Source organism: Phaethon aethereus, assembly GCF_964289735.1.
Source record: "Phaethon aethereus genome assembly, chromosome: 13".
In the NCBI taxonomy this organism is placed as follows: Eukaryota; Metazoa; Chordata; class Aves; order Phaethontiformes; family Phaethontidae; genus Phaethon; species Phaethon aethereus.
Genome location: NC_138589.1, coordinates 13986689 through 14006102, shown reverse-complemented (window position 1 = coordinate 14006102; position 19414 = coordinate 13986689). Strand labels below are relative to the sequence as shown.

Genomic DNA, 19414 nt, shown 5'->3' with positions numbered 1-19414 from the left:
TATGCTTAATAACCAGAACAAGAATTAAAAAAGAATCAGTTTATTTCAAAGTCTGCTTCTTATATTGAAGCACATATTAAAGCAACAGTACAATGTTCATAAAATATAAGTGTGATGCTGTAACATTTCTTACATGTCAGAATACTGATATTTGTATGTATACTAAAATAAGAATTTTAAAATTGTACAAATAGATACATTAAAAATGACATAGAAATAGGGCGCCTCCCACTGCAACAAGACAGAGTTTTTATATCTGGCACGTATTAGTTCAAGATGAAAGTATAAGCAAAAAGATTTACAAGAATCAGCAGTAACAAGTTTGATGCTCAAGAGACATAATAATTGTACATTGTACTGTACATACATCATATGGGTTTAAGCTGGCTGAATATTATATATTTCAAGTTTAAAAATGCACTACCATATAGAGTGTCCATAGTTTAAGGCGAAATTACAGCTCAGAACTGTTAACTTTTCTAATTTGTGGAAGCTTCTTTGACATAAAAGATTTAGATGTTCATGATACATAAAAGATTTCCCTTATTTGTAGGTTCGCTTTTAGCTTTTTCCTTCATTTAAATATTTTGTATTTCTTAAGTGGGGTTTTTCCTTTAGTGAAGTTGGCGGCCAACTTCTGTATTTACCTTTTGTAGGAAAAGGTACTTCACAGTATTTACCACTTTTATGTCCTTTTTAATCAAAGGAATCCTCTCTGTCAAACTCAAATGTTTAAATGAGATTTTTCTTGATTTTTAAAAAAATACCTGCTTACATTTCTTCTGGATTCTTCAGAACATCGGACACAGTTCTTAAGGCCAAATCTTAAACTTTAGTGTTAAGAATCATCATCGAAAGTGTCTTTGGAGCCATACAAGTCTGCAAGTTTCTTAAATCGAGGTCCCCAATTTTGTAGATAGTCGTAGTCCAAATCAGAATCTGTTGTCGCTGACTCTAATGAGCTAAGTGAACCAGCCACTGAGCCTCTTCCTTCATAGCCATAGATCTGAATAGAGTCATAAGGAGGAGCAGTTGGATCGTTATCAGCCTCTTGTATTCTTGTGTTGATGAAATCATCAACATCAACACTATTAGGAGCCGGCCGAAGCCCTGGTCTTGGCATATACTGATACTCGGGTTTTATGTCTTTACGAGGAATAAACCCATTGATGCCATCGGGGTTCTGCAAAGTAGCTATGTCAAAAGCTTCAGTATCTTCCTCTCCTCCACCTTCATCATCGTAAGTAATAATGTTCTCTCGGACATCTTCTTCTTCAAAAACAATCAGAGGTTCTTTTTTCTGCCTTTTCAGCGTTACAAACAGCACTACAATAACTGTAGGAAAAACAAAGCGCAAGTTAGACTGCACTCTCAAACAGTAGCTCCTTTATAGAGCATTGCATTCGCTGAAACCTCAGCTTTTGTGCTGTGGTTCATCACGTATTTTTGCTACGATCTCCATTTTTAGCATACTTAGCTAGGTAAAAGCATTGATGTTTGTACACAGAACTGAACATACTGGTTTGAGGTTTTTTGTCTGGGCTGAATACCATTGCTCTTACTAATTGCCCATTACTGCAAGACTAAATGAGTAAAAGTATTTTGTGGGCCCCCAGTGCTGCATGAACACTGTGACACTGCCTTTGAGCAGCCCAATCACATGTATATCTACAACAAAAAAAAGATGAACCTTTACTCTCTCTTGTATGCCCAAAGCTTAACTCTAATTCCATCTTTCACCTCCATGAAAATAGAATTTTTCTTAGGCAACACCTCAAAACACATGCCTTTGTTGTTGCGTTCCTTCTCACTTCAATTTTCTATAAAATAACTTTAAAATACATAAAAAAGACTATAAATTACTATCGGCAAATTAAAACAGTTAATATAAATATTTTCAAATCATCAGGAAATGCTTTACAGCGCTTTCTTAGGAGCAGGTCTTCAGAGACATTCATTTGCCTTCAACACAAAAGGAGTTGGAGGGAAATAGCTGGCAGGAGCCATTAATCCTGGCTGACCTCAATAAGGAACTTGTCATCCAAGGAAGATCACAAAACTTAAAACTGTGTGTCATGACCTCCTTTAAACAGTGTCCCTGATTAACTGAAATTAGGCCACAAAAGGACATTCTCTGAGCACTCCTAGACAAATTCATTGGTGGTTGCTATAGCAGTTATCATATATTGCATTTCAGCCAGGCAGATTAGTACCTCCTATAAAAACAAAAGCCAAGAAATTAAGATTCTTGGAGCTGAAGGCAGGGTTAATTTTTTAACACAAACAAGTATAGAAGAGTAATAAGTAAAGAACTTTTTACCTAACAAAATCACAATGCAAGCAAGAATGGCAATTAAAGCTCCAGTGCTTAATCCAGCATTGAGGATGTAAGCTTCAGCATTACAGGAGAGCAAGGAGCCATTGCTGTCACAGCCACAGACCCGAATGGTGAGGGTGTTGGTGCTGCTCATAGGGGGAAGTCCACCATCACTTATTACAATAGGAAGAAGGTATAAATCTTGCTTTTGGCGACTAAATCCTTCACGTCGAACAAGAACACTTGCTGTGTTATCTGTTTAAAGGAGAGAGATAGTCATCATTATTTTTTCCACAAAGTCATCCTCCTAGTAAGTACTGAAATATATCTTGCTACAACAGCTCTGAATTTTCAGGTGCCTTAACATTATTTGTACAATAAACCAGTACAAAGTATCGCCTTCCTAATGACTTCAGAGCAGTGACAGTATTGTGTTTCATTCATACAGTACCACACACCATTTTAAGTACTTTAGAATGATGAGGGTAACACAAGGAACACACAAAAAAATCTATTAGTATCTCCTTTTGGCACGCCACTAACTTTCTGGGAAACTCACAATACTTCATCAGCTACCAGAGTGACTGGGCCTTGGTATTGCTGTTTGAATTAGTTCTAGTCTCTTCGCAGAATTAAAGCCTTTAGTGGAGGGGGAAAAAAACAAATCCCCCCAATTTATTGTTCTTGGTGTCAGACGTACAGGAATGGAAGGCAGAAATCTGTACCAAAATGGCCTGTGTTAATGAGATTCCCACCAAAGCAAAAGCCAACATTTGCTGTGTATTAGCACATTTAAGCCTCAGCATTGACCTGTTTCAGTAAGAAACACTAAAGTAAGCATTATTTTATCAAAACCTGCTTTTCACCCAGTATCTCCCAAAGCCAGAATTCAGAAAGCTTGCTCATACATCCTCAGTATGTCTGGGCACATTTTGAATTACATGGATATGAGGAAGAGATAAAGTATTGTTCTAATACTACTTGCAGTTGTTCTCACTGAGTGGCTGCCTGCCACAGGCCTCCTGGTGCAAGGGATGGAAACCAAGCTGCCATCTTGGCACAGGAGGTCATTTTGGATAGTCCTTCACGCTTCCGGGAGCAAAAGCATTTGAAAGGGAAGTGTGTGACATGAAACACTGGGATGAGATGGCCGGTGCTTCCTGCTCCCGGCCACGCCAACAAAGGCTAGGGAGCATGAACAGCATTTCTTCATTGTGCTGCTTGTTTCTCAGTTCTTAGACTGAACCAAAGTTTATAAAATTGTAAACATCCTGAAGTAAATAAAATGAAACAATCATATCTATCTGTGATTTTCAGGCCTTCAGAAACTAATTTAGGATGAGGGTTTACTTCACACAACCTTTTCTGATTTGCCATGTTCCTTATTTTTCACTATATAATGAAAAGAAAAAAAAAAGAAAAGTGGTTCTTTTATCTACTAAGGGAGGGCTATTCACCTCCAACAGTACCCATTTTACTGCTGCCTTGGGGTACTGCAGAAGATTAATCTTTTTCTTGTTGAAGAGTCAGCATAAATTCCAGAATTTAATAATGCAAATCGTAAAACCTCTCTTAATGATCTAATCACTGCTATTTCCATGAAAGTTAGTGAATAAATTATACTGAAAGAGAAGTATTCTTGCCTTATATTAACCACCCCTGCAGGCAGTACCCCTGATGCAGGACAAGGTCTGAAACTGTCCCAAAATTTGGTGGACAGAGGTCAATTTATGGGATGAGAAGGATGTTTGCACTGGGGCCCTGCTTATCTGACTCCCCCACACGTAACTTCTGCAGAGCAGACCCTAGGTAGCATCTGTTTGTTACATGCCAATTCATTCACCTCCCCATATCTACACCTCTCCTGCCAGGCCCACCACACCTGATGCCCCATGTGGTTACCTCAGCATGACAGAACTGTAGTCCTTCTGATACTGAACTCTCACAAAAATAACGTCTGGATAGAAAACAGCTTGTTAACTTCTCCTTTAGATGATGGTCATATTTGGTAAGGACAGAGAAGGTGATAAGGGTCTGATTATTTATTACTTGTGGTTTTTGGAGGTGCCCTTTGTCTCTTTTCAGGGTCTTTCTAACCTCCTAAATGTTTACATGCAACATTTGCCCAGCTAGGCTTTGTAGCACATTTTTTTAAAGGACCTTAGCGATATCAGTGTCTGTGTGATAGGAGTCTTATTTTAGGACTTAAATTAATGGGCTCGTAACAATTTGGTACAAATAGAAATGTAACATCTAATACGTATTAACCTCTCAACTAATACTGGAACCAATATATATTGATATAGAATGAAACTATTCTATAGGGTTCTCTAAAATGCATTTAACAATTAATTTCGTCAGTATGAGAACAAAGATCTGCTCTATTAAATGAAAGATCACAATAGGACAGATTATTCTTGTGTCAAAAAACATGAACATTAATAGTGGGCTGAGCTACAACTACCTAAAGGCTGCAAAGGCAATATGGAAGGAAACACAGGCAATGTCATATATTAGTATATTTAGTCTGTTGGCTACGTATATTATATTATGTATTATATTATGTTTTTCTTGCACTTTGGCAGCCTAAATAGTATTCCTAACCAGAAATAAGAATGGCAAATTACTCAGTTATTATACAGACTAGTCAATTCCGCTGCAGTCCATTACATTACACTAAGGCTGAATTTGATCCAATGGTCGATTTATCTGTTTTAACTTGAAGGGATTTCTAGCTTAATATAACTTTTTAAAAAGAAAAATCCAATCAACATGCCTGGCTAACGTTTAAAAAGGACTACCATATACCAACCCTAAAAGGTCTTTTTTTAAACTTTTTTTTCTGTTTATGTTCACTTCTCACATTTAGAAGAAATATAATATCCATAAGAGGAAAAACACTCTTTTACCTAGATAAAAGATAACATATAATCCTAGCTAATATTCTCATCCGTGCTTTTTCATTATTTTCAAGTCCCAGAAGTATAACTATAATCCAGGTATAATGGCATTTTTTAAGCCAAGAAACAGAAGTTAAATGTCAATACCAGCTTAAAACTATTACTTAACACATATGGGAGCTATTTGACTGTCTTAATGAACACAATGGGGGTTAACACAAGACAGAAGGAAGAAAATAGCCATCTCAACACCACCCAGAAAAACACACACACTTTCATTTTTCCAGCTATTATTGTCTGGGATATCCAATATCCAAAAGTGTTGTAAGTGAAGATTACCTATACTCTCCATGAAACGTTCACAATTAGAAATTAAAATTGCATTCCTTTATGGAGATCTTCATAGTGATCTTCCTGACTTTTGATTTTCGTCTTTTTCTCTGGTGATCTTATTGATGGTTTTCCAATTTTTTCCTCTACATACAGGCAAGTGTAGCTTAGCTTTTGGGGTCTTTTTAATTTTTGTGTTGTGTAAGGAGGCTTCTAGATTAAAGCAGCTGACTGCAGTGTGACCATTATCACCTATATCAGAATGTGAATGCTGATTCAGCAATTTCAGGGGTCCAACTGTCTAAAATCATTACCAGGCAGTGGCAATTGCTGTGGATAATCCTTGGCAAAATCCTGTAACTTTATTGTTCTTATGTTTCAAAATGTCTTGATTAAAAGGTCTGAAATCGAGAGCCAGACAACATGTTTTTAATAAAGAGTGTGTTTCGGTCACTGATTTTAGTGGACTCACAAATTTAATTTCGGTCTTTGTAAAGCACTATCTTGTGTATTTGAGAACATTACTACATTGTCGTTGTGGTCTAATTCGTCCTTGTGCAGCGTGGTAAAGCAAGGTGGTTGCAATCCTTCGCTATGTGCCAGGCCTCCGCACAAGGTGAGTGAGCCCAAGTAAAAGACACTTTAGTTTAGGACAGTGCAGGGTTAAAAGCAGGAAATACATTTGCTAAAAATCCATCTCTGCCGTGAAGTGTCATGAGCCTCTGCTGCTCTTTCGAGGCTCTGTCTTCAACGGGAGTAAAACTGAACAGAGCCTGAGCAAACACAGTGCCGTTTACTTACGCAGTACAATGTAAGTAAACAGCACAAAAATAATTCAGTGTTTTATCACAGCATGTGATAAGCCATTATCTCATGTTTTCTATGGAAGATAGTCTCAGCTGAAAAACTTGGTAACACAGTAGGCTATTAGTAGGATGTAGAATGTGATTACATTTTTTGGATTACTCTACTATGTGATTACTTTTAGGCGTTGGTAGAAGGAAACTCTATAAAATGATAATTATAGAACTGTATTCACTTTAAAGTTCCGTAATAGACCCAAACATTGGAGTTTTCATTAACTGTTCCCCACAGTTAATACAGCAATTTTTCTTTGAAACTAGCAATACCTTCTGTACACACTGGCATGGTATACAGACTACTCATATTTACAACAGGGAAAAAAAAAAAATCTTCAAATGATCATATAAATTATTTGACTTGCAAATGGTAACACGCTCCCTCTGAGGAGTTTTCTTTATATGAAGCACATAGAATACTAACATTTTTACTTTGCTCTCTATCATAACCTACTTTAAAAAAACCCACAGAAATAGTTGAGTTAAAAACATCACTGCACTGACAACTGTACAAAATTGAGGGGAAGACAGAACGGAAATGGATGGATTTCATTACACTATTAATTTCCCAAACATGAAATTATATAGGAAGACTCAATCCTTACATACTGTCTTGTTGAAATAACTTCCTGCAGTATTGTCAGGTACAGTCACTACATTCAACTGACATCATCGTTTCAATTGCAAAACATTTTTATCTGGGTTAACTTTGTCATTAAAAAAAAGAATTAATTTGCTGCATATGGAAATGAAGGTTTAGTGGAATTGGTTGGAGTCAGGAACCATAATACCATTTGCCTGCAGCTGTATCAGACCATGTCAATTTGACCTGTGCTTCCTCTGTTAGATTATAAAACCTAATCATTTTCAGTTTGACATGGTGACTATAAAATATCTTTTAAAGAGAAACTTGGCCGCAGGGTCTTAAGCAAAGAATACATTTTTATTTACTTCGCTCTAAAAATACATTCATCAATTTTTCAAAAATTGTGTTTTACTACTTTAAAAAGATAAAGTATATACCCTCCACTGGATCCCTTATGAATTGCTTATGTATGTACAAATGTCAAGCACTAGGCAACAGAATTACTTTGATCCTTCAAGAATTTTTGTTGGGGAACTCTGATGATAATTACCCTCACTTCAGGTGTTGATAGAGATACAAAGTATGCCACAACATAATACAGGAGAGAAAAAAGTTTTTACTGAAATCATGTATATGGATTATGTTGCCTTTTGTGCTTCTAGAAGAAATCATTTGGATTCATTATTTAAACCAGTTCCGCTGAGTTCTATTTTTCAGAAAACAGTCAAATTTCCTTCAAAAATTAAAGCTTGCTAATTAAAACCACTTTCTTAGCAGCTGAAGCAGTTTTTACCCTGTACAGGAAAATAACAAATGAACATTGAATGAGACTATTATATTAAGTATCATTAAATAGAGAGAATAAATATGTATATGTATAATGGCTGAACTTGTCTTTTTTCTGTTTACCCCAGTCTGGCTTTCTCAACCTCTGGCAAGTTAGGTTCACTGATGCTATTACGTTAGATGATCAAATAAGTTTTGACACTCACCTAATGCCTGGGGTTTTTTGCCTATAAATTTCTGACAGCTTAACATCGATCTGAATGGAAGGGTATACTATATTTCATAAACAGAAAATTGGCACAGGGATCAGGATACCCATGTTCTGACATACACCCAGTCTGAGTATGTTTCACAACAGAAATCCACATTTGCATTTCCTACAAAAGGTTAGCGTGGCAGTAGTGTTGTTCCATTAGGAATCTAGTCCATGTCTCCTGTGATCAGTAATTTACAAAGCAGAGTAAGGTGAACAAATAGAAGCAATCTAACAATTTATCCTGCCTCAGCTAATTTGAGCTTAGCAAGTAAGTTTCCTCTAAATCAAGGAGATCTGCCAATTACACTTGGTGAATGTTTTTGTCCATGTTTTTTACCCTCTTCCTGGGAGATAAAATGGCAGCATATTTTTCATGCAGGGTATTATTATGTAATTTAAAGTATGTATTCAAGAAAATGAAAGTGAGGTAAAACAAGCACCACATTTTTCCAAGAACATCCTTATATTTCAGCTATGTTTTTTCTGCCTTCCTCCCGTAAATCTCTGGAAAACAGCCACTCGGTCAAAGTTACTGAAAATGCTGTTGCATGACATAATGTTGGCCATTATTTTTACTTTGTCATTTCTTTGGACTCTAGTATAGAAGGAATCTTCACACAAACCTCTGTTGTCTCTGAGTGTAAAATTTGGATTATGAATAATTTCAGGTGGTAAACTGAAGATAAATCTTGGTCCATTGGCTGAGTCATCCTTGTCATCAGCACTAATTGTAATAAATTGCTGTAAAAGAAAAATACTCTGTAAACAAACAGCTCCTTCTCTGGATACATCACCTATAGAAAGCATTTTGAGAAATCTCCTGAATACAAAGAATTTTGAACTAGCAGAAACCCCCCAAATACCTCCACAAATGTGTGCAATTATAAACACAGAGCAGACTCAAAACTAGAACAGCAATCTTTATTTGCTATTACTTTTAACCAACACAGAATTATAGATGTAAAAGCATATACCTATGTGTACATTCTTTTATAAAAATATGCAGTAATGATACCTTAATAGACTAAATAAAATCCTGCAGAAAATTCAGCAGCTCAGAGGGGGTTAGCACAATGTCCTTTTCAAACTGCTACACTAACTGCAAAAGTGCAGATAATGTGTAAACCCATTTTTCTGTAGAACACTAACCCCTCTTCCTCACAGATTGTTCATGGATAAATTTGTAGGCTAAACTCTACAAGCACCGTGCTGTGATTCTTCCCATAAGATGCCGAGTATTTCTGTAATATCCAAAACAGACTCATAACTGGGAATGCTGCTCCCAACCAGCTTTGTTGCCCATGTGGTGGTGGATACTCACCGCCAACACCAGTCATACTGAATGCAGGAAGCGCTGTAATATATAACTGTTGAGAGCAGTTCAAAATAAAAACACAGGAAATTACCTTTCTGTGTGCTCCAGGCATTTTGGCCAACATTTCAAAATAAACATTCATTTACTACCACGCATTTGAGCTGCCAACACAAAACTGGGCTAACACCCTGAAGAAAGAAACTCATGCACAGGGAAGGTGGTGGGCACAGGCATACCTGATTGCTTCGAGCATTCTCACAGACAAACGCTTCATAGGCTGCTGCAAATTTTGGAGCGTTGTCATTGACATCAACAACCTTAATTGCAACTGGAACTTTGGCTTCCTGGTGTTGTTTGTCTATGGGAATAAGCAAAACCAAAATGAAACAGAAGCAGTAAATCCATTAAAACAAACAAAATCCCAGCTGTATCCAGGTAAAAATTCAATAGGCAAACGTATTTCCCTTGGCATTTATTGCAGATCATCAAACGGAGGCAATTAAAAGACTACAGAATTTTTACCATTGATTATAAAACACTTCAGTCAAATACTTACGGACTTCAACTGCAAAGACAGAGATATTATGCCAAGCAATTTCTTCCCTATCCAAAGCTTTTATTGTCTTAATATTGCCATCTTCTGCATTAATAATAAAATATCTTTCAAGGTCAGTGTGACGATCAATTGAGTACCTAAACAAGATTGAAAGTCATTAATTAGGCTAAAGGAGGACTGAGTAGTTTCATGCATCCAAATTTATTCTATATCATTATTATTTTAAAATAATTGTAAGTAGTATTCTTACTGTTACCCTTAATATCATTGTCAAAGGGATGATCTGTGTTCTTTTAAAAGGAGACTCACGTGGGTTGGTTTCTACGTTTAGAAAAACTATTGTCAGAATGTTTGTAGTAAGTGGAAATCATTGTTCTTTGAAGTCTCTATATTAAAGCCCCAAAACAGTCTTTGTTTTCTTCACTTATAAAACATTTTTAAAATATCTACTGAGATATTTATGTTTTCTTCTGTTTCATATTAATCATGAAGATCTTTTAAGTCTTCTGATCTTCGAATTACTCAGAATGTTAATTAATCATACCAAATTATTAAATATCTACACATTTGTACAGCTTTATACAGCTCTGGTTTTCATCTCTTTACCTTGCAATTCTTCAAAAAGTTAACTATGCCCACAAAACAGAGTTTCATAATTTAATTTACACTGAGAACATGACAAACAAAAATAAATGAACAGAAGACTACCCAATGCAATTACATAAAGTAGGTATGTGTATGTGCTTGCCATTAGAAATTAACACTTATCAATTACCCAACACAATCTCTAATCTACTGCACAGACTTCTGTCTTTTGACAAAAAAACATGCTGTGGTAACAGCATAGGATATTTATAGAAAATATAATTTAGAGTAGAGAATACTCCAGGACACAGATGTCCTTAAGTATATTTTAGGTAGACATACCTACGGTATGCTTTCTTAGTGATACAGGTTTTGAGAAACTAGTAGTTCATGGAGCAAGACATAAAAACAATGCCGCATAGTTAAAGTTATTAATATTCTGGGTGAATTTAGAATATTACTGTGCTAGACCTACCACACTATCTTAATAACTTGCATAACAATTCTAAACAGCCTGCTCTAATGAAGCATACCTTATAGCACTGTTTGCAGCATCAGGGTCTTTGGCATGTACTTTTCCAACCACAGTACCAGATGCTGCGTTTTCTTGTACTTCAAAAATATAACTTGGCTTTAAAAATACAGGTGGCTCATCAGCATCTTCCACCGATATCTTCACTGTTACTGTGTCCTTGAATGGCCCATTGCTGATGAACTTAGGATCAATATGTACATTGGCTGCCTCTACCTTCAGACTGTAGGACTTTTTGGTTTCAAAATCTAAGAGCTGCGAGAAACAAGTCGACAGTGCATTCCACAGTTAGGAAAACTAGAATGTAAAAGCAGTAAGCAGTCCCTAGTATTCAATGACATAAAACAAATGTGAGCATCTGTCAACAAGCTTGGACTTAAATGTGTGTATTCAAAAACATAAAGGCTCAAATGGAAGGAGCTACATTCTATGTATGGAGCAGCATAGGAAGGCACTCAAAATATCATGACAGAGTCCTTGTCTTGCTCTTTGCTTGTTGCATCATTCAGGAAATCGTCTTTACTGGGAAAATTAACCTTTTCTTCACCGAGCCTTCCAGGTAGCACAGAAGAGTGATGGATAGGAAGGGAGTTCCCACAAAATGCCAGGCTTGGTCTATCCCAAGCTGGCAGGCATTCCTTTAGAGGTATGGTTGTGGCTTGAATGGCTACTGGGTGTGTCATAAGTTAGGACATAGAGAAGTTAAATAATTTAAGTAGTAGGGGAGTTATGAAGGTGGTTTGCAGTGCTTTCATTTCTGTAGTTCTTTCCATCCATAGATCTCATAGCACTTTACAAAGGGAAGGTGAAATAATACCCCATGAGGTAAGTCCTTTTGGGAGGCTAAGTCACAGCATATCTGCATTGTCATTGACATGAAATGGCTGCAGTGTTGCAGTATTGGTAGCCTCAACATAATCATGCACGTGCCAACCACAGTTCACAAGTATGCTAACACCATAGAAGACTGAATGGTGTGATGGTTCACCCACATTTTAAAATACACGAAAAATACACTCCCACCTCTAGAACAGATACAGTAATTGAACCACAGCATAGTTTTGACCAGAGGAGACCTCTGGGTCTCTTCCCGAGAGACTGCCCCAATGTGCAGGGCAGGGCTAACTTTAACTTAATTTTGTAGTAAGGCCTTCTCCTTTGAGTTTTGATTATTTCCAAGAGAGATGAATAGCTATAAAGATACAAAGGGCAAAATAATAACACTTAAATAATGAATAAAATTATGATTTATAATTTGCAATTTAAAATACATTTAATAACACTTTTAAAGATCACACTGATGGATTGTATATGAAGTCACCTCAGGTTTTTTGCTGCTTTTCGCATAGCCTGTGACTCCTTCAGAACAATATTGTGGACAATGCACAGCTGAAGAATTCAAACTATAGGGCATGAGGCTGTTGAGACCGAACATAAAGCAACAGTGAATGTCTGCTACTTATCAGCACTAGGCAAAACTTCATTAACAATGAAGCTGATGGCACTGTATTTTACCGTGACTTTTTATTATGAATTCATTTAGTTTGTGCAATTAATCCACTGTACAGTATTTATGTAACTCTTCTTGGTTATTTTCTTCCATTCCAATTCAGCTAATGGGGAAATGGAATATTAGAGTTAATCACAGCTTTAGAAACAAATTAAGTGAAATTGCATTTACTGATATTTTAGCTTAGGTGGTAATCCGTTATTACCAAATATTCTGTCAGCAACAATGAATACTACACATTAGTAGGTATTACTCACCTTCTTAAGCTTTACAACACCTTCCTGAGTCTCGTAATCTGTTGTAATTTCAAACATATCCATGCCATCTCCATCAATGATGCTGTAAGCTACTAAGCCATTTTCCCCAATGTCTGGATCTTTGGCCTTCACTCTTCCTACTTCCTCTCCTGGGACAGCTGCTTCCGACACTGACATCTGGTACACACCTGGTGGAAGAAAAAAGTAGGCATTTGCCTTGAATATGCAGTCTGCTCTCCAGTTCTGTATTTACTCATTTAACTTGTAAGTTCCAAACAAACAGTGATTTTTTACATTTTCAAATCCCCGGAAGGAATGTTATGTTATAAAGAGCTCAGAGAAGCCAGTCATCTGTGAAATCTTAAAATACATTGCTAATCTATATAATATTACCTCCTCGCTGACATTTTACACAACAATCTGTGTGTATCTCTGCTCAGGGTAGGGTTAAAAAGACAACCAATCATTCAGAATGCAGTAGCTGTTGTGACATCAAGGTTATCATTAATATCAGAAACATTATTACAAAAAAGGAAGGAAAATTCTTTTTCATATGACTCATGGTATGACCTTCAACTCCGTAGAGTCCAGAAGCATTTCTGCACATTCAGTCAGGAGCCACAAATTACATACAACAAATTGGACAAGACCCCACTGCTGTGCTGGCTAAAGAATAAGTCTGCTGCTTTCTATGGCTTTAATTTAGAGCGTGGATGTATAGTAGCAATGATTCTTAGAATTTCACACAACAGAGACTGCATACCAATTTGTATGGGATTCCATATCAAATAAAAAATAGCTTTCCCTCATCAAAGCCCAATAGGAGGATCACCCCCAAACATCCCACAGATGTGTCACCATACAGGTTTTTCCTTATGTATTCAGGGACACAGAGGAAAGCAATACTGTTCCTGGATAAATCTCTCTCCAGCAGTTGTTCTTTAGACAGCATTGATTCCAGGGCCTTCCCAACCCACTCCAGAGTTCAGATAACATAACCTGATCCTAAATGTACAAATCTGTGTCAGCATTTTCAGCCACTTCATCAGCATGAAAAAATTGGGGAAAGAAACATGAGAAAATAAAAAAATCTTACTTATCTCCCACTCCATAATTTTCTTTGTTGCTACATGAGCACCCTAGAAACATCAGGAGACTTACACCAGGCAGGGACTTGGCTCATTACCCATAAAACAATTGGCACATGTCATCGAAATAGGTCATTAACTCCAGTCACAAAGAATCCAAAATTTAAGCACATAACTCATTAAGGGTTTGAGCAATAAAGGGGGGGGGGGAATTAAAAAATCAATCACTTGGATGTTTATATAAACAGGTCAAATCCTGGTTTCAAGTTACAAAGCATTCTAAATTAAGGTTTTAAGTTGGAGTTGAATGATTACATAGAGTAACTGCTATTTGGCATTTCTGATAAATCTCCCAAAACACTCAGTAAAGTGGCTTGAATTTGTAGAGAAAAGTCCATCATTTGATGGAGTTACTCAACAAAATACCATGTACTGGAGTACCAGGTTATGATTTGGAGTGAAAAGGTATGTTTGTGAGATATATAAAACCCGACATTTTTAGTATCTAATATTTTCCTATTAGAATAGTAGAATATGCTGACATAGGATTTTATATTTTGGGACTGGCTATATCATTTAAGTCTTGCATGAGGGTCCAGGAAGCTGCAACATTGGAAGAAGAGCTGTTAGAGAGATGGCCATGTCCAGGACATACCAATGTCATAACAGTTGCTCAGAGGAGAAATGGGGTGAGCTGGGATGGTATGTACACTGCACTCCAAAAATAAAACCAAACATGCAGAGATGAGATGCAGAACAGATGTGTGGGTCCATTAATGTACTTCCACCCAACTGCGAAGACTGAATCTGTTAACAATGTCAGCCCTGATTAATTTCATATGTGAAAAATAAATAGCACAGGTATAAAAAATGACTTTATTTGACCACCAGCAATACACTTCAACCATCAATTTAAAAATGTAACTGTGCTAAATTTAGATTGCATTGCCATGGTAAATATAAGTCTTGAGGAGTATCCAGTCTTAACTTTTATTCTTACAGACATTCACCATTCACTGAGAGTGTTTACAGAAGTAAAGGATGAAGCATCAACACTTAAAATGAAAGGCTATGTGAAATAAAAAATGATGCTCACTCACTTGAAGGTCTGTCAAAGACCTGAAAGGGCATAATGGGGAGCTGTTAATAGACTGTGCAACACTTTCATCAAGGGCCAAGACAAGCAAGAGGCTTCAAGCCTGAGCAATACAGCTGTGACAACATAAAGTAGGTCTCCTTTCCTTTGTCCATCTTCATAAAAAAACAAAGTGGATTTGTTCATTGAAAATGAATATCATAACTATGCTTGCAAATAGCTATGAACTTGAAGTACTGAAATGCATGACATGAGGCCCCTTGGAGACTTCTTTCAAACACTGTATATCTTACAGGGGAGCTTTCTGCTGCATACACACTGTGTGACTACCACATACTGCAACTCTCCCAACACAGAAGAATCTGTTCCTACACAATACATGCAGGGATTTTTGTTTTAACCTCCTCCTATTTCCCCACAACAACTCCTTAAAGTTCTTGTGGTCTGAGCAGAGTAGCAAACAACTGCTTGCTTTTTTAAAGTGTCTTTTATATCCACGCTATAATAATGAAAATGGGAAAGGAAATAAACCAGCTTATTCCAGCACTGCTACAGGGCAGGTACGTTTTCTATTATTTTTGACCAATTTGGTTTAAAAAACAAGAGAGCCGTCAAGAAATGGGGCTCCTTTCTTCATTATCAGAGCAGTTCAGACTATGTCTCCCTGATCATATCATAGGTATATGTCTAATATAACATGGTCCAGTAGTTTCAGAAATGAAGCGTAGGGTTAGGAATCTTTGTATTCTAATCTTGACCTTAAAAATGTCTCACTTTGCAACACAAAGGAAATAATCCAGGTATTAAAGCTCTATATGTTACTAGCAAAAATATGTAACCAATATTTATCTATTCACATGCGTGCTGTGATAATCCATCAGTTACTCCTTTTTGAAGTTTTGAATATGTCTGATACTATACAAATATGGGTACTAGTAGTAAGTGTGATTTTGCTGTTACTTACTCTGTGGGAACTTTGGCGGGTTGTCATTGACATCTGTAAGTGTAATTGTCACTTTGGTTGTCCCTGAGAGGCCTCCCATGTGTCCTCCCATGTCTTTTGCCTGTATTACAACATGATACTCTTCCTTAGCTTCTCTGTCCATATTCGGAAGGGCAGTTCGGATAATTCCTATAAATACAAAGAAAATATAGTGCATACAAATTTTCACAGGTTCACATCATGGAAAATTGGATGCTGCATTTTTAGCTTTCATTAAAATACAGCAGTATTTGCAGTGGTGGTGCAGATTCTGTTTTCCTTACACTGTGCACCTTTCCTTGCACTATGCAAGGAAAGTAGCCCAAATACTCAACACAGCTGAACATAGAACAACCCTGAAGAATTACAGTTCAGCACAGAAACTGCCATTTCTATCATGCCACAAAAGAAATGGCATGATCTTTCTAGTGTAGTGTACCCAGAAACTCTACCAAATGCCAGGGGACCAACCTGCAAAAGAGCTTAGCTAGAGTCAAGAATGAAGGAAGCTTTGCTCAGATATACCCAACTGTACTGCCTCAGTCAATATATTTAGTTCTTCATTTTAATGTATTCCAGTTATGAGGTCCTAGTCAAATAAACTGCTCAATAATACCTGTTTGAGCTTCCACTGAGAAGTAGGGCTGACCTTCAAGAATACTGTAAACCAATTTGGCACTGTTCCCATAGGTAGGATCATCAGCATCTGAAGCTGTTACCTGAATAACAGATGTACCTAAAAATGGAAAGCAAACACGTCTAAGAACCGTGCAGAGATGCATAACTGTTTCTTAATGTTTTCATTTCCAGGTTTGGTAAAGGAAAAAAAAAATGTACTTGGCAATTTATAGATGACAAAATAGACTCATACGATCGAAAAAGATTCGTGACCAGCTGTGATGTGGATTAATGTTCTAAACAGTGAAGATATAAAAGTCAGCAGTCACTCTGTACCATTATGTTTTTTCTCCTCAGTAGTTTAAGCGTTATGTTGCTTTTGTCATTAGACAACCAAACAATAGCGTTTTCTTTTTACATTTTCCTCAGTACGTTTCAGAGAAATCATTCCTGTAGAAATCTCTGAGACAGACACAAGCCCAGACAGGAGATGAAAATGGAATAGACAGTGTAGCAGTAACTCCTTAGCTTTAATACACAGCTCTGCCAAAGGAATGCTTTTGATGTTTACCCCAGAGGATTCACACTCCGTAACGAATTCCAGGGGACCCTCATGTTCCTTCCTAGGAGGAAATAGTCCTGTTCTAGGAACCATCTAGAGGCACTTTAACCATGACAGTTAGTAGCTGTGCAGGGTTTGATTTGGTCAGCACTGGCTGAGCATGAAGTAAATTTTACTTTCCCAAATTCTAGACGATAAGAATTAAATAAAGCCAAGATGTACTGACAATGTCATATCTTCCTTAAGGCCAGGAACTGAAGTGCATTTGTGAGTACTTACCTACATTTGATCTCTCTGGCACATTAGCATGGTAGTTTTCATGAAGAAACTCAGGTGGGTTGTCATTTATATCTTGAACTTTAACAATGAATTCGGAAGGTGGTTCTAAAGGTCTGTTAGTGTTCCTGTCTACAGCTTGTGCCGTGAGAGTGTACTGAGCTCTCTCCTCCCGGTCCAGTGTCTTTGTTGCATGGATGTTCCCTGATTTGTCATCAATAACAAAAATGATTCCTGCTCCTTCACCTGAGAGAATGTATTTAATGTTTCCATCTCCAGAATCAATATCTGAGTGAAGCTACAAAATGAGAAACAGACATACCTTAAGAAGATGGCATACATTTCACATATGTGTTTATGAAAGAAAAAAGTTCATTAAGTTACTATAATTTCATAGTTTTCAAAAATCTCATCTTACATCAGGCAATAATCCATACTTGGACACATGCTGTGAACACATCTGCCCTGCATTCACAGAAGCTGCCTGCACAGACTTGCACGCTACCACATGTAGGGTGCTACTAGCTTTAAGATTTAAGGAAGACGATACATGAGAAGATAGTAATAACACGTTCTTTATTTAAATGAAATTGGAAGGAAGAGTCAATTTTACAAAGATTTGGTACACTTCATACTAATCATATTCTACTAGGTTGCATGTAAAAAGCTGTTTAAGTGACGGGATAAAGTGATGGGATATAACGAATGAGCCAATCAGTGACTGCCAACTAGGTTTTAATTACAACCTCTTTAATATAAAAGAAGTAACAAACGCTTACGAAACACTCTTACTTTTGCAACCAATGCACAATTCAGTTGGATGAATGAGGGAAACATTGAGCCAAATTACAGATTTATTGATTTTTATATTCACATCTACAAAGTGTGCAATATTAACCATCTTTTAAACCAGAATACCCAGAATGGTATTTGCTGTCATTGATCCTGATCTCCACTCTTTTGTGCTGGGGTTAGTTAACATAGTTCTGCTGACCATTTATAAACTGGTAAAGATACTATTTTATTTATGTATTTATATTCTGTTAGTGTTAGTAACAGAATAAAAAAATTAGTCCAGGATGCGTGTACATACACATGCACACAGAGATATATGTATCTCCTGCTATACATACCCCTCATATATAATTTTATTGATAGCTTGAAAATGAAAGGAGTACATCTTTACTGAGTTTTACTGAGTTTAAAGACCCAAGAATGATACCAGATACTCTTGAGACATGTTGTTGCTCAGCTGGTTGCTGTGGTTCCTCTTGTTGTGTTAAATAACAGCTTGTACACCTTCATTCAAAGACTGCTGAGGTCAATGGAAAAATTTGTACTCGGGTAGTATTTTGCTTAGCACCTTAATTGAGCTACAATAAAATTATTAATTCTAGGTGAATAAGTAGCTGCTGAAGAAGCAGCTAATACAACAGAAAAGTAATAGCAAGAAAAAAAAAAGCAACTCACAAAATAATAATATAAATTAATAATTACTAATCAAAGAATGAAAAAATAATTCTTTCTTACCCTTCCTACTAGTACAGGATCTGGTCCTGTATACTCTTCTATAACAAAGAACTGATTCCACACCCAGCCTCTTTTTGAACGATGCAGAACTTGTCCTTCTTTTCCTTTTTCATGGTGACCATGAAGTGATGGCCTTGAGTGGTTCAGTTTTTCTGTAGTTATGGCATGGCTGTAATACAGCATGCCCAGGCAGATAAGAGCAGCGTGTAAACAATTGTCCTCCTTCATTTTTGGTTATTTTGTAGGCACAGGAGTATCCAAGAATCTACCCCTTCCACCTTGGAAGTCAAAAAGTTTGGGGCTACTGAAAAGTTTCAGATAAAATGTTCTGCACATAGGGTGCCACCACACATTAAACACATCGCTTTAATGCTCTGCAGCTTCCCAACTTAATTCCTGAAAGAAAGTAAACCAGAAGATTGTCAGTTGTTTTATGTCTTTGAGGTGCAATAATTATTGTTACTAAGCAAAA

General features: G+C 36.8%; 1 protein-coding gene across 1 annotated transcript; it reads right to left on the bottom strand.

Moving 5' to 3' along the window:
* Positions 1-838: 838 nt before the first annotated feature.
* On the bottom strand, positions 839-19170 carry CDH11 (cadherin 11; the record flags this gene model as incomplete). Its single annotated transcript, XM_082005494.1, has 11 exons — positions 839-1335; positions 2321-2572; positions 8659-8776; positions 9587-9708; positions 9907-10043; positions 11025-11278; positions 12791-12978; positions 15939-16106; positions 16573-16692; positions 17416-17710; positions 18943-19170. 11 exons carry the CDS (start codon positions 19168-19170, stop codon positions 839-841), a joined length of 2379 nt encoding a protein of 792 aa, XP_081861620.1.
* Between the last annotated feature and the right edge of the window lie 244 nt (positions 19171-19414).